Source organism: Malus domestica, chromosome 05 (genome assembly GCF_042453785.1).
Source record: "Malus domestica chromosome 05, GDT2T_hap1".
Taxonomy (NCBI): domain Eukaryota; kingdom Viridiplantae; phylum Streptophyta; class Magnoliopsida; order Rosales; family Rosaceae; genus Malus; species Malus domestica.
This window is the reverse complement of record NC_091665.1, coordinates 42718840-42744743: the sequence shown is the minus strand read 5'-3', so window position 1 is coordinate 42744743 and position 25904 is coordinate 42718840. Positions and strand designations below refer to the sequence as shown.

At 39.0% G+C, this 25904-nt stretch overlaps 6 protein-coding genes across 9 annotated transcripts; 3 read left to right on the top strand and 3 right to left on the bottom strand.

The window, feature by feature from the left end:
* Window positions 1-1199: 1199 nt before the first annotated feature.
* LOC103427862 (OPA3-like protein) lies at window positions 1200-4245 on the top strand. The gene is made up of 4 exons (XM_008365944.4): window positions 1200-1766; window positions 2271-2405; window positions 2854-2940; window positions 3880-4245. The coding sequence occupies exons 1-4, from the start codon at window positions 1638-1640 to the stop codon at window positions 4036-4038; spliced, it is 510 nt and encodes a 169-aa protein (XP_008364166.1). The 5' UTR covers window positions 1200-1637; the 3' UTR covers window positions 4039-4245.
* Window positions 4246-7019: 2774 nt separating this feature from the next.
* On the top strand, window positions 7020-9668 carry LOC103434841 (transcription factor VOZ1-like). 3 transcript variants are annotated; one of them, XM_008373201.4, is made up of 5 exons: window positions 7020-7400; window positions 7576-7828; window positions 8027-8176; window positions 8384-8903; window positions 9012-9668. In XM_008373201.4, the coding sequence occupies exons 2-5, from the start codon at window positions 7601-7603 to the stop codon at window positions 9563-9565; spliced, it is 1452 nt and encodes a 483-aa protein (XP_008371423.1). In that variant the 5' UTR covers window positions 7020-7400; window positions 7576-7600; the 3' UTR covers window positions 9566-9668.
* A 321-nt stretch (window positions 9669-9989) lies between these two features.
* Window positions 9990-12264, bottom strand: LOC103434843 (transcription elongation factor 1 homolog). The gene is made up of 5 exons (XM_008373204.4): window positions 12070-12264; window positions 10980-11107; window positions 10745-10815; window positions 10374-10395; window positions 9990-10219 (listed from the first exon to the last, which is right to left on the bottom strand). The coding sequence occupies exons 2-5, from the start codon at window positions 11090-11092 to the stop codon at window positions 10156-10158; spliced, it is 270 nt and encodes an 89-aa protein (XP_008371426.2). The 5' UTR covers window positions 11093-11107; window positions 12070-12264; the 3' UTR covers window positions 9990-10155.
* A 463-nt stretch (window positions 12265-12727) lies between these two features.
* LOC103434844 (uncharacterized) lies at window positions 12728-17095 on the top strand. 2 transcript variants are annotated; one of them, XM_070822796.1, is made up of 8 exons: window positions 12728-13251; window positions 13615-13818; window positions 13972-14463; window positions 14799-14909; window positions 15478-15666; window positions 15965-16192; window positions 16533-16653; window positions 16738-17095. In XM_070822796.1, exons 1-8 carry the CDS (start codon window positions 12859-12861, stop codon window positions 16848-16850), a joined length of 1851 nt encoding a protein of 616 aa, XP_070678897.1. In that variant the 5' UTR covers window positions 12728-12858; the 3' UTR covers window positions 16851-17095. The 2 variants fall into 2 exon arrangements, with proteins under 2 accessions (XP_070678897.1, XP_008371427.3); XM_008373205.3 differs by having other exon boundaries at window positions 13969-14463.
* A 2663-nt stretch (window positions 17096-19758) lies between these two features.
* LOC103434845 (cyanidin 3-O-galactoside 2''-O-xylosyltransferase FGGT1-like) lies at window positions 19759-21608 on the bottom strand. Its single transcript, XM_008373208.4, has one exon. It carries the CDS (start codon window positions 21307-21309, stop codon window positions 19930-19932), a length of 1380 nt encoding a protein of 459 aa, XP_008371430.1. The 5' UTR covers window positions 21310-21608; the 3' UTR covers window positions 19759-19929.
* A 1768-nt stretch (window positions 21609-23376) lies between these two features.
* LOC103435087 (cyanidin 3-O-galactoside 2''-O-xylosyltransferase FGGT1-like) lies at window positions 23377-25033 on the bottom strand. The gene has a single exon (XM_008373481.3). The coding sequence runs from the start codon at window positions 24853-24855 to the stop codon at window positions 23476-23478; it is 1380 nt and encodes a 459-aa protein (XP_008371703.3). The 5' UTR covers window positions 24856-25033; the 3' UTR covers window positions 23377-23475.
* Between the last annotated feature and the right edge of the window lie 871 nt (window positions 25034-25904).

Here is a 25904-nt window from a genome sequence, read left to right as displayed (position 1 = left end):
AATTGAGACCGTTGATTTAGGGTGTTATCGACGGCTGCGCCTTGTTTGATTGGTTATTATTTTTGCGGATCGCTGACGTGGAGGGTGTTTTTTGTTTAGGGTTTAGGGTTTAGGCTTCGGGCTCCAGTTTGAAAATAATGGCGCGGATATAAAAATGACTTTGGCCGTTGATGCTTTGGTAATCGACGGACGCGGGTTGGTTTAGGAGGTGTCATGCTGATTGAGGATCGCTGACGTGGCCGAATTTTGTTGTCTTTTTCTGTTGAAGTGGGCCGGGCTGCTAAGTCAATGGGTTTTGTTTACTGATCTCATCCAACCCATGATAAATTGTAGGGGTAAACTTTCACTTTGAATTGTTTTTTTTTGTGTTTTTTAGTATATTGATATTTTTACACTAAGGGGATAGGAAGTTCGGCAAAGTTACATAATGGGCATCTTAATTTGGTATCGAATTCGCCATTCACGATATTCGAACCTAAAACCTCTCACTTCCAACTGAAAATGAATATCACCAGATCATAATATTAAATGACTTCACTTTGAATTGTTAGATCATGACGAACTTAAGACATCTTCAAGTAATTATTATAACATCATTAAGATCAATAGAAAAATAGGTATCTAAAAGAAATACTAAAAAATTATCGTTTCAAGATCTATTTCCCATTAAAGTACCACACATTTTGTTTTTATCTCTGTAAACATTGGCACTTTATCACTTATTACAGTTAGTTGGTGCGAATTTGGAATAAATCTCTATTACATAGCGGCTGATCCGATTCAAACCTCATCATCCTCTTGGTCTCTCTTCCTCCCTTTAGTGGATTCTACCAACTATAATGGTTAGGTTGGTAGATTGCTTTAATTTGTACAACATAATGCAGTGTGAGCCTGATTCATAGACAATGATACCTAGTTGCAATCAAAATTTTACTATGTAGATATGCTCAATTTGAGCTGGAATAATGGGCAAAGACTCCCACATAACCATTGTGAGAGTTTTTTATATTATAAGTTATTTAGTTTGATTAGTTATATGCTGTAATAAGTTGCATCAACTCGATCTAAGTCTTTTATTTGTGAATTTGTATTTTATTCTTGTGAGACATTATCAAGCGATGAATTTGTATTAACTGTTCATGGTTGTAAGTGGGAAAACACTTTATTTTCTACATGTAACATTAGGAACTCATGAATGCAATTTAACTTCATAAAATTCGGTCTCTTGGGTCGAACTAACTGGTAATCTTCGGTTAACGTCGCCGAATGGCAATTTGATACATTTCAGCCGTCCAATTTGATGGGAGTGAAACAAACTAGAGCCAGGAGGACTAACAAATCGCAGTTTCCACTCCAATTTCCCCCAATTTCAGCAATAAACAAACAAACCCCATTTTCCCACATGCCTTCCCTTTCCTCCGACTTTCTCCATTTCTCAGCTTTCTTCTTCTTCTTCTCCAAGAAACTCACCCGCCCTCTGAACCGGTCAACCCCGCAGCAATGATACATAACCACCCCATTTCCAACTGCATCACCACCGTCGATTGAGCATTTGCTACTGAATTCTCATCAGCTTTGTTCCGAAGCAGGAACAGTAAGCACCAAACAATTGTATTTGTAGATCGGATTACGCAGCCATGGTGCTTCCGCTCCTGAAGCTCGGGACTCTTGCCATCAAAACTCTCAGCAAACCCGTCGCCGCCCGACTCAAACATCAAGCTGCAGTGCATCCCAGGTTCCGCCAGTTAATCGTCAGCATGGCACAGGTAAATTTTAACTACGAGACATTGTTTCAGATGGTGAATTGGTGATTTGTATTTCGTTGTAATGTGATCCCAATACATTTTTTGACAAGTTATTCTTGCCCCCTTTTGAAATTTACTTTCTTTTTAACTCGGAGATAAAAAAGTTTCATTTTTTCTTGTTGGTAATCAATCTTCGAGCTAACCCATATGGGCTATTTAGTTTCTATTGTCCCAGCTAGTGCTTGTGAATCGCATTTTCGTTAATCATCCCGTTTCGACAAATGGGTTGTGTTATGTAGTGTTGTAAAATTATTGTTGACAGTGGTGCTAGAGCTGAGCTACTGTTTATACTTTTGTGGAATCTTGCTTTCGGGTTTTTGTTAGGTTTATCTGCTTGTAAATTCATGTCACTGTATGAATTTGATATTACAAACACTACGTTCTGATGCTGGTTTTCTTGAAATCAACTTTCTTTGTATGCATTAATCTGTGAAGGGATTTAATCTCTAATGAATTGGGATTCAGGCAAACCATCGAATTACCACGAGGATGCAAAGGCGCCTATACAGTCATGCGACCGATGTTGAGATTCGCCCTTTGAATGAGGAGAAGGCTGTGCAGGCTGCTGTTGACCTTATGGGGGAGCTCTTTGTCTTCTCGGTAATATTTAGTGCTAGCTACTCGTTTTTCAGTTTCTCACAGCTGTTTCTCTTAAGTTTACGATTTATTATGATTTATCAATGCACACTGAAAGGCTCAAATGTAAATAAAAATATGTAGATTTGGGCTGTGTCTAATTGCATAAGTGGACGTGATTGCTCTAATGTTACTCAAGGACTAAAAAAAGGGGCAATTGAACTTATTGGGGTGTCTTTGAGAAATATGGCTTCCTTTTATAAGTCTCACATGCTCTATGGACGGGAATTATGAGATGGCCTAGGATTCTTTCGTACATAACATTTGGGAGGGTAGGGCAGGTTTTGTTGTGCTTAAAGTGCACGGAAATCTGAGACCATGGTCGTCCCACTAAGACCAACTGTATATGTAGTGAATGTTCCATGATAATACTTACATTCCTAACTTTCTATATATGTATATATATACACAGGTTGCAACTGTTGCTTTGATATTTGAAGTACAAAGAAGTGCTAGATCAGAAGCGAGAAAGGAGGAAGCACGCAAGCAAGAACTGGAGGTATTGTGGCAATACTGTCAATGTGTTAATTTGCATATGTGTGCCAACCTTGACATGCTATTATTTCATTGACCTCGTGAGAATATAGAATTTTTATTCAGTTACATTTTTACCCTCTTTTGAACAAATGACCTCCAATCCTTTTCAAATTGAAAATGCTAATGGAGATGAAAGAAAATGGTAACTCTTTATTTTGATATTGAACTATCTGAGCAAACTGCCTTCTTTGGTTTTGTTTTCATTAGTGTGGATAAGATCATATTTATTTGAATACAGAAGATGTACATTTTTTTCCACTTACTGAAATACAGTTGCTTGTCAAAACCGTATGCCAAGGTCAATTTTGTTGCTTCATTACAGTGGAAATGAATAAAGCAGCTTGTAACTCTCCTATTAGGTTTACCCTTTGTTCGTTTGCAAATCGCTGCCCCTTTTGTCCCCTAAAAGAGTAATCAGGAGAGTGTCTCTCTCCCTTTCTCCCTCTCTCTATTATGCTCTCTTGTGCACTCTCTGGTGAACAAGATGGTACAATATCATCTTCTCAATTTCTGATGGGATAAAGTACCATCCGGTGACAAACTAGATATATGTAGCTTGTCCTTCAAAAGACTAATGAAAGATAGACACCTAGAGCATGCTGATGTTAATGAATATTACCTTACAAACCAAGGAAACTCCCTATGAAAAAGCTAGTCTAAGGTTGGGGATATCTAATATCGCGAAAATCTTGGTGGATTATCACGAATAACCTAAGACCACGTTATAACAACTTGGTTAGACTTGGTATTGTGAAACAAACATATCACAGTTTGGTAAATATATATCATACTATGCAGTATGCACAACCCAATATCTGTTTCACACTACATGCTTCTTAGAACAATACCTATCAAGTTTTACGGGGGCCTAACTGCCTGCCTGCCGTTCACTGTTTTTCAGGCACTCAAGCAAAGAGACGAAGCCTTATCCAGAGAAGTAGAACTTCTTAAGGAAAAATTTGAAGAACTGGAGAAGCTTGCCAGGGGACGAGGGCTTAGCGGTATTATCAGTTTCAAGCGCCCTGATACAGAATCTGCAAAGTCAGTAAAGCCAGCCTGATCATACACAAAACTCATCTAATAAAGATGGTTTTTAATCCGATTTTAATTCGTACAATGCTTCCCTCGTTGCAGAGGGAAAATTTTCACCTTTGATTCTTTCGACCGTAGGTCATCTTTTTAGATTGATGCCTGGCTTCATTGTTTTCGGAATGTCTAAACATTGAACAGAAGATGCCAAGTTAATGATGCCCTTTGTGTTGTGGCATTAGAGCTCGTTTGGATATGTTTTTAAAATGACTAAAAACGCTTTTGGTGAAAATGTTTTTGGAACCAATCCTTAGTAAAAATGCAAGTAAATTCTTGAAAATCACTTAAAGTGCTTTCTGGAAGAAGCACATAACTGACGCTTCTTGTATAAAACACTTTAAGAGCAATTCCATCCCAATGGATTTTGCCCAGGACCCAGCACAAAAACAGGGCCAGCACCTTATCAACCAAGTCCACCCCTCATTTTGATTGGTACCCAGCCTGAGTTGGGCAATGGACCAGCCCAAAATAGACTGAGCAAGAAGCTGGGCAGTTTGCCTGGCGCGTGCGCTTCACGCAGGCGCTGCCGCGAGTAATCGACAGGGCTGTCAGCCCATTTGTGCTCCGGATCCCATCAGCGACGTGGCATGCTTATATCCGTTGGATTTCCAACGGCTAGTTTTTCTAGACCGTTGGATTTCCAACGGTAAAAAAAATTTAAATTTTACTTTTAAAATATACCGTCCGATCACAGATCAACGGTCCACGTTAATTAACTAATTAAAATTTATTAAAACATACAGAAAAAATATTAAAAAATACATAAAATTTAAAAAAAAAATTATTTATTTTTCTATAAATACCTAACTCTCATCTTCCACCTTACACCACATTTTAATATTTTCTACACTTTCTACCAAAGCTTTCATATACTTTTTGTGTGAAAAAAAAATACCAAAAAACTTGTGGTTGAAGAATAAAGTGTATTTGATGAGTTTATGTAATTTCATTTTAGTGTGTTTTTTTTTTTATAGTTTATTTGATGAGTATGTAATTTTATTTTAGTGTGTATTTTTTTTAAGTTTATTTGAAATTTTATCTGAAATTGGTTAAAAATCTTATCCGAAATAAACTTTAAAAAAAAAACACACCAAAAAAATGCGCTAGGTGCCAGCACATTTTTTTAGGGGTGGAGATGCCTTGGCCTATTACTGTTCACTCCAGTCTATTACTGTTCATTTGAGTGGATAAATGCGATGGGTGCTGGCGCAAAGTCCTTAGGGGTGGACTTGCTCTAAGTGCTTTTGGAACCAAAAAATATATTCTCTAAAAGCGTTTTCAGTCATTTTAAAAGCACATCCAAACGAGCCCTTAGTCTTCTAGACAAACATGGTTTTTTGGAGTGTAAAGAGATTTTAATTTTGGGGTTTTGGGTTTAAACCATCATTCTTGAACTTTTATTTTTATCTTTTTTAAAAAAATTCTTTTATTTTTAATCCAGTTGGCATTCAATCACATAATAATAGGTCTCATACGTTTCCACATCAAGAAAGTAACGGCATAGTTAACGGAGTTAGCATGAAAGAATCAATGCTCCATATTTAATTAAATACAGAGACCAAATCTTTGGAATTTTAGTTTAGAGACTAAAGTTACAATTCGGTAATAGTTCAAAAACTATTGCTCTCATTTCATCGACATGAGATTCAGTCACTCTCAGCTTATCTTTCTCACTAAGATTTGGAAAATACTAATTTTATTGTTCCACTTTATTTGTGCTTTTCTTTCTCACTAAGATTTGGAAATGGGATTTAGTCACTCTCGCCTTTTACATATTCCCTAATTCTATTGGACATGTCATATTCTACGTCACCCTTCAACGATCATCTATGCTATTAAATTGGAAATTGTTCACATGTCTAACTGTTAATCAAATAAATAGAAGAAACGCTAAATTCAATCATCATTCAATTTTATATTAGATGTATCGAGCAGTGTTTCCGGCACACTAAAAAATTTATCCATAAAATGTTGATTAAGTTGAGTAGTAGTGATGATACACATGTAAAGCAGCACAACCATACCTTTTAATTCCCTTCTATCTCCACAAACAGGCATCAAATTAGGAATCTGATGGATGATATTGGTAGTAGTGGATGCTCTCTTTATCCCTTTCTTGGTCGACTTGTTTTCCCCTTCTCTCTCTCCCACCAAGAAATAAGTAGACTTCGATCTACTGTTCAACCCATGATCCCTACAACTCTTGTTTCTCTTTCGAGCATGCATGGAAGGAGGAGAGTTGTAGCCAGATCAAACTCCATTGACCTCTAAAATGCTTTGATATAGGATTTCTGGTTTTTTGTTGCGCCTTGATATTTTTCAATGGATGACTATTTATTATAATTTTAATAAAAATGCTTACGAACATAAATATTTTATTGTAGATATAAGTTTTTATATGGGAGGTCAAAAGTCCAAACCAGTCTCATATGTCCTTATCAATATAAGTTTTTATTCGCAAATTATCTTATAGATTATGTAAACGGATGAATTCATTGCAAGTTACAACTATAAATATGTTTCTCCCAATTGCTACTAAAAAATTGTCATCGTGTATTTTATCGCTGCACTCGAAGTCTTAAGTTTGATTTTGCCTCTCACACGTTCAATTGGATTAGAAAAAGAAGCAAAGTGAAAATTGAATGTCACGTACTCAAATTGTCATTTGCTGAGTGAGAACGATCTATCTATTTAACCAAGTGCATTTCTTGCTCACCCCTAAAAAATGGGGGGGGGGTAGTTCTTACCTCCTCAATTAATTATCGTTAGACTATTTTGATTTAAACGATCTAAAACGCAAGTTTTGAAATTTCAAGTAATTTAACCACAATTAATACGGAAAAAGCTTCACACGACTTCTCATTTAGTCTTCACAAGTCAAAAGGCAAATTTCTTTTGAGAAAAATAAACAGAGAATATGTCATTGGCGACCGACCCATCCTCCCATCGACAAGATATAAGGGCCACGGTTTCTTACCCAACCATGCGTCCCACTCCTTCTCTTTTACCCGAAGTGTGCAGATTGGAAATTGGCATCAAACACTTTGAGGGAGACTATTGGGAAAGCATCTCCTTTCCGGGTCGAATATTTCTCCTTTCTCTTTTCTTTTTTAGCTTTCTCGCTTCCACACCTCTCGCCGTCTACACCCCAAACCCTCTCAGACCTTTCCGATCCCAGCTTTCTTTCGGTATTAAACTCCGATTAACTGCTGAATTTCACTCTATTCCCATACCAATCGGGCACGCCTGCTTCTGATTAGTAGAGGTTCCACTCCCGTGTTTACTAGTTTTCTTTATGTTTAAGTTATTTTTATGAATTTGGTCTGAATTATGGTGAGTTTCCGTGGTTGTTATTCGTAATTCAGGTTTTTTTTTGGCTTGTTTATGTACTAATCTGAGATGGGTTTTTGGTAATCTGAGATGGGTTTGTGAGCGTGTTGCTAAATTCTTGATCTTGATGAGTATTCGATAATCTGAGATGGGTTTTTGTTTGATGTGTGAGTTGTAGGGTTTAGAAGGGGGCGGGGGTTGTGATGAAGGGTTCAAAGAGCACCTGCAAGTCCGCTTCTCACAAGCTTTTCAAGGACAAAGCAAAGAACCGTGTGGATGACTTGCAGGGGATGTTCACGGACCTCCAGTTTGCCAGGAAGGAGAGCCGCTCCATCGATGCTGCACTCCTCGAAGAACAAGTGCATCAGATGCTACGCGAGTGGAAAGCCGAGCTAAATGAGCCCTCCTCGGCTTCTTCTTTTCAGCAGCAGGTAGCATTTTGATCATATCAAATACATATTTGTTTTGAGTGCATATGTGGAACTAGATTTGTAACTAGAAGCGTCCTGTTACTGTATTAACATATGTGTGATTATTCGTTTATGTAATACATGAACTCATGAAATATGTGGTTATGCTTTTGCTTTAAAGGGTCGGGTTGTGAATTTTGGTGTTTATGGCGAATATAGGGTGGCAGTCTTGGTTCGTTTTCTTCAGACATTTGCCGGCTGTTGCAGCTATGTGAAGAGGAAGATGATGCCACTAGTCCATTAGCTGCACCGAAATCCGAGCCTAATGATCAAAACTTGCAAGTTGGAGAAAGTTTGGTATTTCATGAGGTGGTTTTGCCCCCTTTATTTTTCTTTTTGTTCTTTCTTTTCTGAACTGTTAAATGGTATTTGCTTCTTTTTTTTTTTTTTTTTTCTTTTTTTCCAGTTTTTCGTTGTTTATCCGTATAGCTACGTGCTCTGTTATTTTGCTTTGAATGAAAAGTGAATCAGTTGTATATGAGCACTCAACTGGTGGTTGCCAACACAATATTTCAGGGATTTAGTGTGAATCAAGGGCAACAGGAACATGCCTTCCCGTTGGCTGATCAGTGCAAAAGCTCCCCTTCCGGAGTTCGCAATGCTGTTAACAATTTAGAAGGGGCTAATCAATTGGACTATCATCAGTTTGAATTGCATCAAGACTTTGAGCAGAGTTTCTACCCTTGTTTTCATGGCACAGCTTTGAGGGGGGAGGACACATTGTCTCAGGCTTCTACTTATCTCCCGAGTATTTTCCCTCCGCCCTCTGCTTTCTTGGGCCCAAAGTGTGCACTTTGGGATTGCCCTAGGCCTGCTCAAGGGTTGGACTGGTGGCTAGACTACTGCAGTAGCTTTCATGCTGCTTTGGCATTGAATGAAGGACCACCAGGCATGGGCCCGGTCCTTAGACCTGGGGGCATCGGCCTGAAGGATGGCCTACTTTTTGCTGCTCTTAGTGCAAAGGCACAAGGAAAAGGTGTCGGTATCCCTGAGTGCGAGGGAGCTGCTACTGCAAAGTCTCCATGGAATGCACCTGGTAAGTGCATTTTAGCTGTTTTTGTCTTTGTTCTGTTGTAAAATTTATTTAGAAGTCATGAGTGACTTTTGTTGTGAATTTTATCTGATCAATTCCTTGTGATTCCAGAATTCTTTGATCTTTCGGTTCTCGAGGGTGAGATAATCCGGGAGTGGCTCTTTTTTGACAAGCCTCGAAGAGCTTTTGAGAGCGGTAACAGAAAGCAGAGGTCATTGCCAGATTACAACGGACGAGGTTGGCATGAGTCGAGGAAGCAAGTGATGAATGAGTTTGGAGGGCTGAAGAGGTCTTACTACATGGATCCTCAACCGCTGAACCATTTTGAGTGGCACCTTTATGAGTACGAGATCAACAAATGTGATGCTTGTGCCTTGTACAGATTGGAGCTGAAACTTGTTGATGGGAAGAAAAATTCCAAGTCCAAACTAACCAACGATTCAGTTGCTGATCTGCAGAAGCAGATGGGAAGGCTTTCTGCTGAGTTCCCCTCCGATAACAAGCGCACTGTCAAGGGCAGGGCCAAAGTTAATGCAAAGGTTAGTGTCGGAAATGTCTACTACGCTCCAAATCGAGGGGCAACAACAAATGGGACATTTGACTACGAGATCGGTGCACCCTACGACTACCTTGTTGACAATGTCAACGGATATTACCTAACCTAACTGATAGAAGTTTGATGGGCTCCAATAAGCTGCATGCCCATCCTTAGTTTCTGCTGCTTTTACAATAACCCTCCATTCATAATGCTGCTACTTTTTCAGATAATGTTTCTCTTTACTAGATTTCGACGGGATTAGAGAAACTTCGGTAGAACTACCTGACTAGGTTGAGATTTTATTTCTTGTTAGAGAGGGCTACCATCCTCATTGGTGCTTAAATGCAATTCAGAAGAAAGAATGGGTCGTGTTAGGTTGATCTGTAGTTAGGAACGGGTTGGGACGGCACGGCCCCTGTGCCACCCCACGGGCAATGCGCAAGAAACCGTCGGGACAGTAGCGCCCGTGGGAGACCATCCCTAGAATTCTACCCAAAAAACAAGAAGCCATTCTGCTACACACATTGCATTGCATCACCAACACATAAAAGTTACGTAGATATAGGTTCGCATTGCGTCTTCATTGAAATGTTTAAAACTTGCTTGACAAGCATGGTTTGGAAAATTATTTAGAACTACTACTGATTTTGGTCAGAGAAATAAAACTCCCACAGCAGCTGACACAGGGACAACCTATCTAGGCATCAGGTCCTCCTCCTAAGCGTCACCATCATCTTCGACATTGTTAACCCGCTCGCATTCATCAATCCATTCGCTGTAGCTGCAAAGTTGCAACTTTTGACATGAAAAAAAAGAGCCGCGGAGCTACAACCCTAACATACATGTGTGTGTGACCACAGGATTACCCTTTGGTGAATCGTGATAGACAGAGATCTCGGACCAAAAAGAGAAATAGTGGGAAATAATTTACTTACACGTCTATTGGTTCAGATAAAGCTGCAAACAAGGAGGAAACCAGAGTTAGATGAAAACAATACAATAAAAGAAAGGGAGTTTTAACAGAACACTTCCTGTGCTATTCACTTTTAACGAAAAATAAACCTTTAACCGTCACTATTCACTATATCTTTAAAAATGGTTTTTCATTAAAATGAAAGTTTTTTTGGACTTTTCGTTAGTTTTCCTTAAAAGAAATCCATAAACTTAAGAGAAATGACATTTTCGTAACAATCTAAGGGTTTAGGGTTCAAACGCGGCCAAATATCATCCCCGTTAAAATTCAACTCCAAGTCTCCAACAAAAGGGGAAATAAGTTTCAAATTATGGGACCAAGTTTTGCGCAGACCTGTGATGGTGGTGCTGAAGCTTTCTTGGCATATTCTACAAGAAGCTTCCCCAATCAAGTTCTTCATGTCACTGAAGCAAAGATAAACGATAAACGCGAGTTACAAGACCAAAAAATATGCAGAACCTAACATTCAATAACAATCTCCTAGAACTAGTACCGGGTTATGAATTCCTCTGCAGAGGGTTAAGTAAGAGGACTCAAAAACCAGAAGGAAACAAACAACGGCACTCACATGCGGCATTCAACACTGGTGCCATGGCTGCAGAAGGGACAGCTGAAGACGGTATCAAGCTTGTCATTCCGCTTCTTAGGAGGCGGTTTGGCTGATGACTTCCTCTTCCCCATTGCTCAAAATGTTTTCTGTAACATCAATGTCACACTCATCAATCAATCATCATTAACGATAGCAAATTAGTGCTTAAAACAAGAATGTTCCCGAATAGCGAATACCTTTTGTTCTCAATACAACAAGACGAATTTGGGATTCACAACCAAGCATCTCAGCATTGTACAATGGCAAAGCATAATCCAATTTGAAATATTAAACATAAAAAGTAAAAAAACATAAACTATGAACAAATAATTAGGTTCCACACTGAATTATATGTAGAACGGACTATTTAATGGTAAAGGCATGCAGCGACGGGTGAGTTTGTAATCAAGTAGAACATCTGGTTGTATGGCAGATCTCGTTTGGAAGTGCTTTTAAAATGATTGAAAACGTTTTTGGTGAATGTTTTTTGAACCAATCCTGAGTAAAAATCCAAGTGGATCCCGGAAAAACACTAAGCACATATCTCGTGCTTTTTTTTGCTCAAAAGAAAAAAACACTTAAAATTGCTTCTGAAACCCTCAATCAATTTCATAAAACCCGCTTTCAATCATTTTAAAAACACTTCTAAACGAGTCATAAGTCGTGAGTGATTCAGCATCACCTCTTGAGGTAAAAATAATAGTAAAAATAAATAATTGGTAATAAACAAAATATGATGTCCCAAAATCATGAACAAATTTAACCCTAGATTACCAGATTTACCGTTCAGAAACGGAAACAAGACGAAAAAATTCATACGATCATTTTCAAATTAAAGCTATTTTTCTAGTTTTCTTCGTAGACTGAACAAGAAGCTGATAACGTTACGAATTGTAACTTTCTATAAATATATTACCCAGATTTATATCATATATAAGAAAACTACATTTTCCCTTTCTTCTTCGTTTTCTCAGGAACCAAACAGGTGTAATTTGTAAACATAAAGAAATTAGCAGCAATCAAATCCCAAAAAGATGATGAAATATAGAAGGGAAATGCGAAATCTTACGGAAATCGATGAAGAAGGAGACGACTTGGTAATTTACTCTCTGCAGGTTTTGGATTTGTTGCAAAATATAGTGTTCTTCCCGACCGACTGAGAAACGCTTTAAAATGTGTCAGGAGAAGGAAGCGGTTCAACCGTTCAAGCGGGAACCGAAACGATGCCGTTTGGTGTTTCGCCGTTTGGGCCCAAAGCCTGGCCAAATGGGTCATGTTTGTCGTACAATGTTATTTTCGTATGTCAAACTTGTTATCTTAATACATTCTTAATAAATGATTCGATAATTATTGGATTCATTAATGAATCATATTGTTATGTCAATTTTATGGATTATACTTTATCATGTTTAATGTTTAGGTTTAGCAAATGATATATTTTCGAGTTAGTGATACGATAATGATTAATGGATTGATCCAAAACCTATTATTTTTCATATAATATCATGTCGTGTTAACAAGTTGTGCAAGAAATTGCTGGCTTAGTCCTAAGCAGTGGCCAATAATAGTTCAATTAAAGACTTTTTTTTGAACAAAACGATATTATCTACACTAATGGAACGAGTAGGCTAAGCCTCATAATGGATTAACAATATCGGATTTAAGTTGGCTTTTATCGAGAATTGAACCAAATCATCTCACTTGCAACTTACAAGCGCAGGAGTACTACTAAACATGCGGCAATTAAAGAAATTATAGTAAAATAAAAATAAAAAAAGGAAATAAAAAGCCACTACCCAACTTCTACCGCAACGTTCAAAACCCTAAGCCCCTGTTCAGAGCTCGAACTCAGTCACTGATGGCGTCCATTCAATCCATCTTTCTCCACGCTCCACTCTTTGCCCTGAGGCCCCGCCACCTCTCACCTATAACCCTCGAACCCCCTCGAAATGTCCATTTTACCCTTGCCCGCTCTTCCAATCGGAAAGCCGTCCCAGTCACAGAGCAGGAGGTCCTCCAAGCCGTGTCCGAGTCCGACGAGAAAGTCCTCCCCGGCGTGAGAACGTACGAGAACGACGCCGCTCGGCTCGCTTTAGTCGGCGCTGTCGAATTCGAGCAGGCTCTCACGGCGGCTGCGGCCGACGGAGGACAAGCTGCCGACGAGCACATCAGCTCGGGGATGCCCGCTATGGTTGTGGAGACCTTATTCCCGGGTCATCCGGGCCCCCGCAGCACAGTCTCGACCCGACTGGTCAGTTCATTGTTATGTATCCATTTTCTATATTAGAAATCGTGTAACTTTGTGCTAATTGTTCTGAATGTAGTTGTGAATTCGAACTAGTTAATCATCAAGTGCAATTTGCTGAACTAATCAATTTCGATATTGTTCTTTGAGAGTTTGTTTGCGTAGTTTGAATTGGTTTTTGCTGGATTGGTGCTGTGAAGTTGACATTTTCATATTAGTTATGAATGTAGTCGAGAATTCAAACTAACTAATAATTAAAATGCACTTTGCTGAACTAATTACTTTCTACATTGTTGGTCGAGAGTTTGTTTTCGTGTTTTTGAATTGGTTTTTGCTGGATTGGTGATGTGAAGTTGACATTTTCAACAGTTTCTGCCTGCTAGGAAAGTTAAAGAGAAAGCCGGCAAACTGAGAAGGTCCATCACCGATGATATGCTGTCAACCACTACGTCGAGAAACATTCTTTCGATGACATTTAGGCAAGTAGTGCTACACCTGCTGTGGAACTTTGAGCTGGTTGTCTTTAAATCGGGAACGGAAAGGGATATGGAGGATCTCGAGAACCCAAGAGAGGTTTGCCCTTGTTCTTTATTTGTAATGGTTCTGGTAAAAGAATTTGACATCTGCATCACTATCTTGTAAAATGTAATATCATAGTAATCTCTGTCCTGCAGGTGCCACATGATACTGATAGGTTCAGTTCTCTTATACATTTCGTATCAGCAGGTCCCTGCATCTTTCGCCCTTAGTTCATCGGATGAACGGATTATCTCTGTGCTTGCCGAAGTTGTGTGCAGCTCTGCTCTTCAAAGCACTGAAAAACAATTTCTTGAAGATTACGTAGGCAAAACTTCGAGTAATCTTCTCCGCTGGTTCCGAAAGCCTAGAAGGACCGTGTCAGAAGATTCCTCAGTTGTCATATACAAATTATTTGAAGATGAGATAGTTGAAAATGCTAAGAGTTTGCTGGACCTTTTTAATTCAACAAAGGGAAGTTTTAAGCCCGTAAAAACAAAATCAAAGAACTATTGGTGGACACCAACTGCACTCTCTAAATTGGAAAAGATTGGTGGTCCTGAGTTTAGTTCATGGACTAGCGAGTATGTTCCTGCTTATAGGCTAGAAATTGATGCTAGTCAACATGAGAATGTGAAATTTGAAGGCTGGAGAAAATCTGAGGAGAATAAATGTGAAGTTCTCATGACACACTCCCAAATGGTACGTTTTTCTTTCCTAGTTGTTGGGATTCTTGCCTTCAATGGTTCTTGCCGCAGTGTCTGTAAATTGGGTACTTTCAAATTCCGACATGTTGGACATGTTGAAATGTCCATGTAATGTCTTGGGGTTTTAGGGTTTTAGCTTAAATCTATCTGAGATAGGATGACGATGTGCATGGCGGAGAAGGTTCAGTTTATCCTTTCCTTTCTTTCCAATATTATGTGTATTTGCTTCTTTACCATTTAAGTTTATGTAACTTAATACCAGTTCCAGTTGTGAACTATTGATTTATGGAATCAAGTCTGCTTTATGATTTTACTTTATAAAATTTGTAGGTTGGATTGGCGGACCTAATAGATATGTATTACGAAGATCCTTACACAATGCCGGATAAACAGCTATCATGTGGTGTTGTTGCCAATTCTGCTAATTTGTCTAATAAGAAGGTATTGATGTGCATATGTTTTATTTCTCTTTGTTAAAGTTAACAGTTGGAGCCTGATCATGTATGTGAAGGGTTCTGCTAATAGTTGTAAAATTAGCGATGACATTTTGATCTTAGAAGGTAAATGGCTGTAGCATGTTTTCTATTTCTTTCAAGAAAAGTTACTGAAGTTTCAAGCTTGTGTTAGGGGGCATATACAAGTGATATGACACTAGTATGAGAATACCGGGGACTTACACTAAGATAGGTGTAAGGAAATTGTTGTAATGTGTGATTTTACTTGCTTTCTTCTATGGGAGTTGTGGGATGGAATCATGCATTTTCAATGCTTTGGATACTCCTGTTTGTTTAAGTATTTTTCATAAGTCTTAACCTATTTGTTATGGATGCTCTATGTTTCTTTTATACTTTTAGCACATATTGAAATCGTGATAACTTGTAGAAGGGATGTTTTCTCAACCCAGATTGCAATATCTTCTGGTGTGCCTGGGACCCTTTGATCAATTGAATTCAGATTGGATAATGAATTGCGAAACTGGTGCAATGCTAATTGGTTCCATTTATTTCAGACGGGCTCTTTCTTGTTAAGAATGCTACCTATCACCATTGGGAGTGGAATTTTTCTTATAACAATTAGTGCTCTTTGTCAACGTGGTTTTCCTTACGCAAATAAAGGTGGAAAGTACTCTAGAGAACACATTTCAATTCCATCATCTGAAGTTGGTAGTGCACAATACCAGTCGGTGGATGCTGTGAAGGTATGCATGTACTGAGAGGGATGATATCTAGGATCTAGCCACCATGTCAATCAAATTTTAAAATTTTGGATTATGAAGTAAACTTATCTATATTGTTATTATGTGCACAATTTTCACCTGAGGCTTCTAAGTATGGGAGAATTAGAAGCATGTTGCATATATAGAAGTTTTTCCTAGAAGTGAACTTAATATTGGGCCGTGATTAAATGAAAAATAAAGATTTACCTTTTTTGCCTCATCTTATTCTGCTTCTTAATTGGTCTGAGAAAAATGTGAATTTGGTATTCTATTTGGACAGTTGGAAGCATTTTGCATATCGGTTGTCAGAAAGATAAAGGATGCCCTGGGTTGGCCGGGTGAGATCATGATGGAAACAGATGTGGGTGCTTGGACTGGTAAAGTACCAAATTATTTGAGGATGGTAGGTGATGATTGTTCCAACAACGAAGCAATGTCAACTATTTCTTCTTCTGAGAAAATTGATGAAGACTTGAAAGCATCAGCACAAGATATTGCAAGTTATCAGGTAACTCATGTGTTAAAGTTTACTTTCTTCTGTCTTTTTTTCACCCGCCGTTCAACTTAGTTTTCATTCTCCTTCACAAACACACATTTCAAATATTTCTCGGATATTTATTCCATCTTTCATAATGCACCCAGCCCCTCCTTTGTCTGTCTATTGGTAAAAAATAGATCGCTTATTCTGGTTAATTGTGGTTTAATATCGACGATCGATACTCTAGATGTTGGTGTGCCATTAGTACCAAGGAGAATGTTGTTGGCTTATATACTATATTATTGATTATCCTCGTTGTACCTTTTCTGGTGTTTTTAACATTTCTGCATGCTATTTGGGCAATATTTAGGTGGTTCTGTCAACTGATGGTGAGATAGTCGGGTTCCAACCTTTAAGCAGTGTGGCTGTTAACCATTGGGCTGCCAATCCCTTGGCAAAAGAGTTATACAGGGGGCGAAAGCTTTCACCTGGTAAGTGCTAGCTGCTTTTGTAACCTGTTAATATCATGTTATGATAGCTGCCACTCGACTTACCTATGGGATTTTCTCAAATAGGTTTAACTGAACCCGGTCTTAAGGTCCAGCGTCCGAACGAGGTCGCCCTCATAGAGTTGTTAATGTCAGTAAAACCAGATGGCTGCTTTGCTTTGGCCAGGCCAGTTCGATAATTGGTTACAACGACAAGAATGCACATCTTGGTGATGCCATCGGCACTCGGCACTCGGCACTCCATGTGGTTTTGCACCTGCGGTATGGAGTTGTAGGGTTTACAGTCAAAGTTAGGTTAGATCGCCTATCAATTTTGGTCTGGTTTGTATTTTAGTTGCAATATAATTGCAAGACGTCGGGGGAAAAAGAAAACAATAACTCCGGTAAAGCTCAATAAATAAAAAACCAGTTATACAAGAGAGAATTTGGCGGGGCCAACTTTGCATTCCCTTTGTAGACCAACTGTATTTTGAATTTCTTAGCAACTTTTGAACTTTGCTCTCAAAGTGTTTTCGGGGTTGTTTAAAAGAGTTTTTAAAATGATTGAAAGTGTTTTTAGAGAAAATGTTTATAGGTTCTGAAAGCACTCTGCAAGGAGCACTAATTATGTATTTCTTCCAAAAGGTACTTTAAGTGGGATTTACTTACATTTTTACAAATGATTGGTTTCAAAAACGTTTTCACCAAAAGGTCTTCATTCATTTAAAAGCACTTACAAACGAGCTTTTAAACATTTTGTCCAGTTGTACACTGCTTATTTGTTTTTGGGTTGTTGCCTGCTTGATCGATATGTCGTCATTATTTAATCGATATATTTTTATTGCATTAAGAGATGTTTTATGTAGTGCTCTAAAAATCAGCCTAGATGGCCATCTAGGTGCTGGGTGGTGGAATACCGTTGCGAATTAGGCCAAGTCGTCCAGTAAAATCAGCTAGGAGTTAGGCGCCTGCCTAGGCGCTCTCTAGGCGTTCTAGGTAGCCTTGGTGGCAATCCAGGCGATGATTTATTTGCCATCACATATCTTGTCTTCGCTGGCTACCATTTTTTCAGGTTGGACGTAGTTAAGTCGACTAGATCAGCCTAGGGCAGCCTATTACACAGAAGCACGATTTCTCTTTAACCTTATAGCTTACTGATATATTCTCTTCTACATCTACTGCAACTTTTTCTATTCTTGGTTTTATGTATAAAATACAAAAGCAAGGAGACCAATACCGAATCAGGATCCTCACCGGATCCTCTTTGTTACGATCCCAGGGATCCGTCAATCTTGTCCGTTCATCACACATCGTGCGATCAGAAATTATCTTAAATATTTTTATTTAAAATTAAACACAAATAGTACTTGACAAAAATTGATCGCATGATGTACGATGAACGGATACAATTCACGGATCCTTAGAATCTTTACCAAAAGCATCCAGAGAGAATGCTGTTGGACCAATACCTACCATCCCATGTTCTAATGTCCAAAATCATCATGTGGGTATTCACACTGCTTATACGACAAATGTATATTTGTTAATATTGTTTGATGTAAATCCTCTTTTCAATAATGCATGGAAAAGTAAGTTTAGAGGGTGTTGGGTTACACGGGCGGCTTTGAGGGGAGCAAAATATGTAATCCTACATGGGGTATTAAATTTATAGAGGCCTTCGAAAAATTTTGCCATCGAATATTTATATGTGCAATTCAAACGAGCTCTTGGACATTTTTCCAGTTGTCCACTGCTTATTTCTTTGTGAGTTGCTGCCTAATTGATTGATATGTTGTCATTATCTGTTCGATGTATTTTTATTATTTTTAAGAGATGTTTTCTTCAATTATGCACAACCATCATGTACCCCCGTAGTATGAAACGTGCTAAATATTACACTAGTTAAATTATCAAGTTTAGGACCTTTAAATTGAGAGGTTCAATTGTTTGATCTGTGAATTCTAAGCGATTACTCCCCTCCACCCAATATGCCATAGGTTTGGAAACAGTAATTATTTAACGATATTAATTGTTGTCAATACTTGATCAATACGTTGTCAGTATTTGATCCACATATGCCCCAAGTATATGACCCATATATTGTAATTATAATCCATATGTCATCATTATCAAATCGAATCGGTATGTTGTTAGTATTCGAGTTTGAGCTTGTCTTTAGTTTATCGGAAAATTGCCTCTTTGAGTTTTTCACTCTTAAACTGGTTTATAAACTTGTTTGTTCATTCGAGCTTCTGTGTGCCATTAAATAATTATTCTTTAAATAATGAAAAAGTAGCTTTGGTATATGAACGGCAACGCATCAAGGAACAATAATATGGTATTTTATTAGTTGAGATTCTCTCTAGATCTAATTGTTTAGAGCTCAAGGACCCTGAATGACTCAAATTGAATATTGTAGTTCTCGTTAACCTATTTCACTGGTCAACTCACACAAAACTAGGGCCCGAATCTCTCTTTTTTGACCGGTTTAGATTTTTTAGTTGATAGGCTCCGAACAATGAGATCTGGAGATGATCTCAACTCGTGTTTAATAGAGGTTGACCTTATACAACATATATTGATCATATTATGTTGTCAAGGTGTTTGGTCTCAAGTCAAAATAATACTATATATATATATTATTTACTATTTACATTGTTGATCTAACGTACCTAGAACTAATTTACATTAAAAAGATGGTCAAGAATGTTATCAATAAATGCGATACTCTAGTTATGATAACAAATTTTGAAAAGTAGAACATCGTGATGTCAAATTTGTGGGATTGGGAATTTGGGATCCTTGTTGGTCAGTCCGTAAAATTAGGCTAGGATTGAATTTATTGGGTCTATAAAAACACCATTATCAAGCACATATTATTTTCTGTAAGGGTTTCAAAAAATGTAAGGCTCAATCGAAGATCAAGTGCAAGATTAGAAAACTGACATTTGCAGATCAGGAAAAGGTCACACCAAGAAAAAAAGCTTCAAACAAAGAACAAAATAACAATCTGTTACTTCTAACTTAAAAATCAAACTGCATATATATATATATATATATATATGGAATGTTGTTGTGGTGTTACAAATCCATTCAAATCATAACACGTCTAGTAATTTGTTTCTTTTACTTCATGTTAGTAATCCAACATTCTTCTTAGGAACGAAGTTTCAAAGAACAAGATTTAAGCATAAAACGCGATTAATCAAGATAATTATCGTTACGTGAGCAGTACACGAATTGAGGAATTTTACTTCCTCAAAGGCTACCTAGAGAAAATCATTCAAGCAGTTTATGCAGCTTTTGTTCGAAACTGTCCAAATAAGAGTTACCAAGCCCTTGGCCGGAGAAAAATTCCCTCCATTTTGCATGGTTGCTCCTCACCTCCTCGGCTAACTCACCGCCATCCTCCATCACAGCTTCCACTGCCTTGGCAACACCCTCCTTCGTGAACAGCCCGTCTAAGTCTCGTTTCTCCACTTCCACTCCAACCTTCAGATCGCAGCCCATCATTCGCGCATTGATGATCTGATCCCCAACATTCGGCAGCAGCACCAGTTGGCACTCATTCACTAGCGCCTCGGACAAAGACCCTGAGCCGCAATGGGTCACAAAGCACCCCACAGAAGGGTGCCTCAAGAATAATGGCTGCTGAACCCAACCCCCGTAAACAACGCCTCTTCCTCGTGTCCTCTCCTCAAACCCTTCCGGCAATGCTGACTCGATCGATTCAGCTCCCATAGGCGGCTTCAACGCTGCGAAGAAAGGTAAACCTGTGAGCTCAAAGCCCAACAACAATTCTTGAAACTGATCAATTTTCAGAATGCATTCGCTTCCAAACGCGCAGTAAATCATGCTTTTGGCCTCGAACCCTTCAAGCCATTTTGCCCATTTCTCGTCCAACTCTGTAGTTGAGGTCTCTGGCACCACCGACCCTGCGAGAATCACCGGCTTCTTATATTGGGTTTCGATATAATCGCTATAGGGCCCTTCCATCTCTCTACAAGTTTTGAAAGCAATAGCATCACATCCACTAAAAGAAAGAAATTGGCGTTGCATGAATGTCATTCCACGGCCGAATTCCTTCAACAAGACAGCTACAAGCCCACGAGCTTCGTGCGTTCGTAGGGTAATCGATGATGCAGGGAAAGATGGCGGAGGCAGCATAAGGTCAGCAGCCGTTGGCAGTTTCTCCGTCGGATTTCTTTCGGGGGTTGACAGGTACCCGATAGTTGCAGGACTAATTATGCAGTAATGTATGGACTTAATGCCCATATCAAGCTCATGTAACAACTCCGGCATCCAATGCGTGAAGTCAAAGAAAACAAAATCGGGCTTGAGTTCCCTGAGGGCTTGTCCAACTGCAGGCCGGGTGAGGTCCATGGCGGTCATGAGGAGCGAGTGCAGGGGGAAAGGAACGTCAGTTGTGGTTTCAGTGCCCGGGGGAAGGCCGTCAACGTGAGGGACATTGATGGGGATGAAGGCAATGCGATCCGGGTAGAGATTAAAAGCCTGTAACTTTTGTAGGGTTTGGACGGGGACAAAGAAGGAGATTCTGTGGCCTCTCTCAGCTAATTTGTTGCAGGTGTGGAGGAATGCGATCAGGTGCCCCATTGCAAACCAAGGATACATGGCAACGTGAAGTTTCTTGTCCCCCATGTTTGCTGGCCGGATGTAGTCAAGCTCGCTAGATTAGCGTGGGGCAACCCTATACACAGAAGCTAAATTCTCCTCTCAGTAGATTAGATTATATTAAAATATCGCTCAGATCAAATAGAACAATTATATTTAAATATTGCTCAGATCAAACAGAACAATCCTTATAGTTTCCTGGTTCCATTGAAGAACCAAGAACCTGTTGCTACTTAACAGAAATCAGCTCATAAAGCTGCTGTAGTTGTAACAAAAATAAGACTTTTTTTTTTTCTAAGTCAGGGTTGGAAATGATCCTGGCATGCCTAAAGGAGAGTGTCAAATACACAAAATCTGCGAATTTGTTGGATATTTAACCAACTGGTGGTTAGAAGTAGATACTGATCACAAGAAAAGATGATGAGTGAGACGTGGTCGTTTTGGTGATGCTAAATGTGATGTGGCTCTAGTTTCCTTTGGTTTTTCTGGTGGACGCCTAAGCTTTAGGCGGCTAATTATCGCCCCGATTAATTATGGGCATTTGAAAATTAAGAAAGAATGCCTAGACTTGCTCAGGTGTCCACCTAACCCAACTAGGCGCCTGCCTAGACCGCCTAAGCACCCGCCTAGACCGCTTAGGCACCCATTTAGGTCGCGATTCTCACTTAGACAAAAAATCAATAACTTTCATTTTGCATTTTATTTTTTTCAATAAAATGTAAGAGACCTGTTGAATACTTAGATGAACACTCAGTATATGTTTGTTCTCCATGTTTATTAATATGTTCTAATAACCTAAATGTCATTTTACTTTGCAATTTATGTTTTCCAACACAATTATATTTTATAAGTATAAATGGCACTTATTTATATGATATACAAAAATTTACTTAAATCCGCTTAGCAAGCCTAGGCCCCCGCCATGACAACGCCTAAGCCTAGGCCCCAATTATGATCTTGCCTAACTGCCCAGGCGCTAAGTCCCAACTCGCTACCTGACTAGTTCAACGTCTTTTAGAACCTTGGCTAATACAACAAATGTTTATTTATTAATATTGTTTGGTAAAAATCCTCTTTTCAATTATGTATGAAAAAGTAGGTGTAGTGGGTGTTGGGTTACATAGGCGGCTTTGAGGGGAGCAAAATGTGTAATCCGACATGGGTCCTAAATTTAAAGGGGTCCCCGGAAAATTTTGCCATCTAAAATTTATTTATGCAATTCAAAAGAGCTGTTGGACATTTTGTTCCGTTGTGCATTGCTTGTTTGTTTGTGAGTTGCTGTTTGCTTGAGCGATATATTGTCATTATCTGATCGATATATTTTTATTACTTTATGAGATGTTTTTTTTTTTGAAATGATGCACAATCAGAAGGGGAGAGAAGGGGAGGGAAAAAAAGAGGGGGGAGAATACTTGTCCTAAAATTACACTATTTAAATTATCAATTTTAGGACCTTTAAATTGAGAGGTTCAATTGTTTGATTTGTGAATTCTAAGCTAAGTCTAGAAACGGTAATATATGACGATATTAATTGTCGTCAATATTTAATCTCTGCGTTGTCATTATTTGATCAATATGTCGTAAATTTGTATTTATAAACACGGAAATTTAGAATTTTCACGTGGAAAAAAAAACTTAGAATTTAAGGCCTTCTATTCTCAAGTTTAAATTTCATGTTAATATGTGTCATTTCCCAATTTCTATGAATGAGAGTTTAAAAATAGCAAATTCCGTATTCAAATTACATTGTTCTTTTAGATTAACCAAACAAGAAAATCAAAAAATTTTAAAAATAAAGTTTCATCATTTCAATTTCCATCATTTTAGAATTCCTTAATAATCTTTAATTTCCTCGTTCAAACAGAAAAGGTTTCAAAAAATGTAAGGCTCGCTCCAGGATCAAGTGCGAGAGTAGAAAACTGACATTTGCATATCAGAAAAGGGTCACACCAAGAAAAAAAGATTGAAGCAACGAACAAAATAATATTCTGTTACTTCTAATTTAAAAGATCGACTCTAGTAATCTGTTTCTTTTACTTCAAGTTAATTAGTACTCCAATGTTCTTCTTAGGAACGAAGTTTCAAAGAATAAGATTTATGCATAAAACTCAATCAATCAAGATAATTATCATAGCGTGCGTGTGAGAAAACGAATTGTGGAATCCTACTTCCCCAAAGGCTACCTAGAGAAAATCATTCAAGCAGTTGATGCAGCTTTTGTTCAAAACTATTCAAATAAGAGTTCTCAAGCTCTTTGCGGCATAAAAAGTCCCTCCATTTTGCATGGTTGCTCCTCACCTCCTCGGCTACCTCACCGCCATCCTCCATCACAGCTTCCACTGCCTTGGAAACACCCTCCTTTGTGAACAGCCCATCTAAGTCGCCTTTCTCCACTTCCACTCCCACCTTCAGATCGCGGCTCATCACTCGCGCATTGATGATCTGATCACCCACATTCGGCAGCAGCACCAATTGGCACTCATTCACTAGCGCCTCGGACAAAGACCCTGAGCCGCAATGAGTCACAAAGCACCCCACAGAAGGGTGCCTTAAAAACAATGGCTGCTGAACCCAACCCCCGTAAACAACCCCTCTTTCTCGTGTCCTCTCCGCAAACCCTTCCGGCAATGCTGACTCGATCGATTCAGCTCCCATAGGCGGCTTCAGCGCCGCGAAAAAGGGCAAACCTGTGATCTCAAAACCGAACAACAATTCTTGAAACTGATCAATTTTCAGTATGCATTCGCTTCCAAATGCACAGTAAATCATGCTTTTGGCCTCGAACCTTTCAAGCCATTTTGACCATTTCTCGTCCAACTCTTTAGTTGGGGTCTCTGGCACCACCGGCCCTGCTAGAAACACCGGCTTCCTTAATTGGGTTCCGATATAATCGCAATAGGGCCCTTCTATCTCTCTACAAGTTTTGAAAGCAATAGCATCGCATCCACTAAAAGAACGAAATTGGCGTTGCATGAATGTCACCCCACGGCCGAATTCCTTCAACATGACATCTACAAGCCCACGAGCTTCGTGCGTTCGTAGCGTAATTGATGACGCAGGGAAAGATGGCGGAGGCAGCATAAGGTCAGCCACCGTTGGTTGTTTCTCCATCAGATTTCTTTCGGGGGTTGACAGGTACAGGACTGTTGCAGGACTAATTGTGCAGTAATGTATGGACTTAGTGCCCATATCAAGCTCATGTAACAACTCCGGCATCCATTGTGTGAAGTCGAAGAAAACAAAATCGGGCTTGAGTTCCCTGAGGGCTTGTCCAATTTCAGGCCGGGTGAGGTCCATGGCGGTCATGAGGAGCGAGTGAAGAGGGAAAGGAACGTCAGCTGTGGTTTCGGTGCCTGGGGGAAGGCCGGGAACGTGAGGGACATTGATGGGGATGAAGGCAATGCGATCCGGGTAGAGATTAAAAGCCTCCAACTTTTGTAGGGTTTTGACGGGGATAAAGAAGGAGATTCTGTGACCTCTCTCAGCTAATTTGTTGGAGATGTGGAGGAATGAGGTCAGGTGCCCCATTGCAAACCAAGGATACATGGCAATGTGAAGTTTCTTGGCCCCCATGTTTGCAGGCTGGACGTAGTCAAGCTGGCTAGATCAGTGTGGGGCAACCTGAAGCTTGAATTCTCCTTTCAGTAGTTTAAATTATAATATCAAAATATCGCTCAGATCAAACAAAACAATCCATGTACAGTACAAGCTGTACTTACCTTGTTCATCGAAGAACCAAGGAACTCTTGGTACTAATCAGAAATCAGCACAAATAGCTGCTGTAAGTTGGGACAAAAATAAGAAGGAAAAAAATTTGTTTACCTAACTCGGGGTTCGAAATGAGTATTGCATGCCTAAAGAAGAATGAGTCAAAGTACACAAAATCTGCGAATTTGTTGGATATTTAACCAACTGGTAGTCAGAAGTAGATATCGATCACGGCTAAAAAATATGAGTGAGAAGTGGTCGTTTTGGTGATGCTAAATGTGATGTGCTTCTAGTTTCCTTTGGTTTTTCTGGTTGGTGAATGGTGAATGGTGAATTTAGGGGTGTAACTTGGGTTGGGCCAATCCTAACCCGTCCATACGATTTTAAACCCGAACGAGTGAGTTTTTTATATAATTATAACTCGTCCGAACCCAACCTAATTTCAACCCGTTCATTGATTGAGTTGAATTGGGTTGATCATTTGCTCGTCCATCCCCAACCCAACCCAACCCAACCCGACTAACCAAATACATATCAATTAATGCTAATACTACACCCAAGTGAGCCAAGTCCAAAAACTTCCGCCATTTCTAATATTTTTTAATAAATTATCCTTTATAATTACTTAAACTTTTAGGTAATAAGAGGCGTTAATTAGTCAGCTCATATTCGTAGTCTCTAAATCCTAAAGTTTTATAGTAGATTGATTTATGTAAAGTTAGCTAGCTTTGATGCTACTTGGCTTAATTTTTTTAGGAATTCTTGGAAACTAAGTTGGTACAAGATTAAACTTGAAAAAGTTGGACAATCCGAACCCAACCCAAGTAAAGCCTAACCCAATTAAACCCAATCCCAAATGAACCCGAATGACAACCTAAACCCGAACCCGAATTGTAAAAGTTGGGTTAAGATTG

Bases quoted from the DNA above. Each gene is read 5' to 3' on its own strand.
- LOC103427862 (XM_008365944.4), top strand. From the start codon at position 1,638: ATGGTGCTTCCGCTCCTGAAGCTCGGGACTCTTGCCATCAAAACTCTC. The intron at 2,406-2,853 runs GTAATATTTAGT...ATATATACACAG, and splicing joins GGGAGCTCTTTGTCTTCTCG to GTTGCAACTGTTGCTTTGAT. The intron at 2,941-3,879 runs GTATTGTGGCAA...ACTGTTTTTCAG, and splicing joins CACGCAAGCAAGAACTGGAG to GCACTCAAGCAAAGAGACGA.
- LOC103434841 (XM_008373201.4), top strand. From the start codon at position 7,601: ATGAAGGGTTCAAAGAGCACCTGCAAGTCCGCTTCTCACAAGCTTTTC. The intron at 7,829-8,026 runs GTAGCATTTTGA...TGGCGAATATAG, and splicing joins CTTCTTCTTTTCAGCAGCAG to GGTGGCAGTCTTGGTTCGTT. The intron at 8,904-9,011 runs GTAAGTGCATTT...TTGTGATTCCAG, and splicing joins GTCTCCATGGAATGCACCTG to AATTCTTTGATCTTTCGGTT.
- LOC103434843 (XM_008373204.4), bottom strand. From the start codon at position 11,092: ATGGGGAAGAGGAAGTCATCAGCCAAACCGCCTCCTAAGAAGCGGAAT. The intron at 10,816-10,979 runs GTGAGTGCCGTT...TCTTTGCTTCAG, and splicing joins ACCAGTGTTGAATGCCGCAT to TGACATGAAGAACTTGATTG. The intron at 10,396-10,744 runs GTCTGCGCAAAA...CCTTGTTTGCAG, and splicing joins CTTCAGCACCACCATCACAG to CTTTATCTGAACCAATAGAC.
- LOC103434844 (XM_008373205.3), top strand. From the start codon at position 12,859: ATGGCGTCCATTCAATCCATCTTTCTCCACGCTCCACTCTTTGCCCTG. The intron at 14,464-14,798 runs GTACGTTTTTCT...TAAAATTTGTAG, and splicing joins TCATGACACACTCCCAAATG to GTTGGATTGGCGGACCTAAT. The intron at 14,910-15,477 runs GTATTGATGTGC...CATTTATTTCAG, and splicing joins CTAATTTGTCTAATAAGAAG to ACGGGCTCTTTCTTGTTAAG.
- LOC103434845 (XM_008373208.4), bottom strand. From the start codon at position 21,309: ATGGGGGACAAGAAACTTCACGTTGCCATGTATCCTTGGTTTGCAATG.
- LOC103435087 (XM_008373481.3), bottom strand. From the start codon at position 24,855: ATGGGGGCCAAGAAACTTCACATTGCCATGTATCCTTGGTTTGCAATG.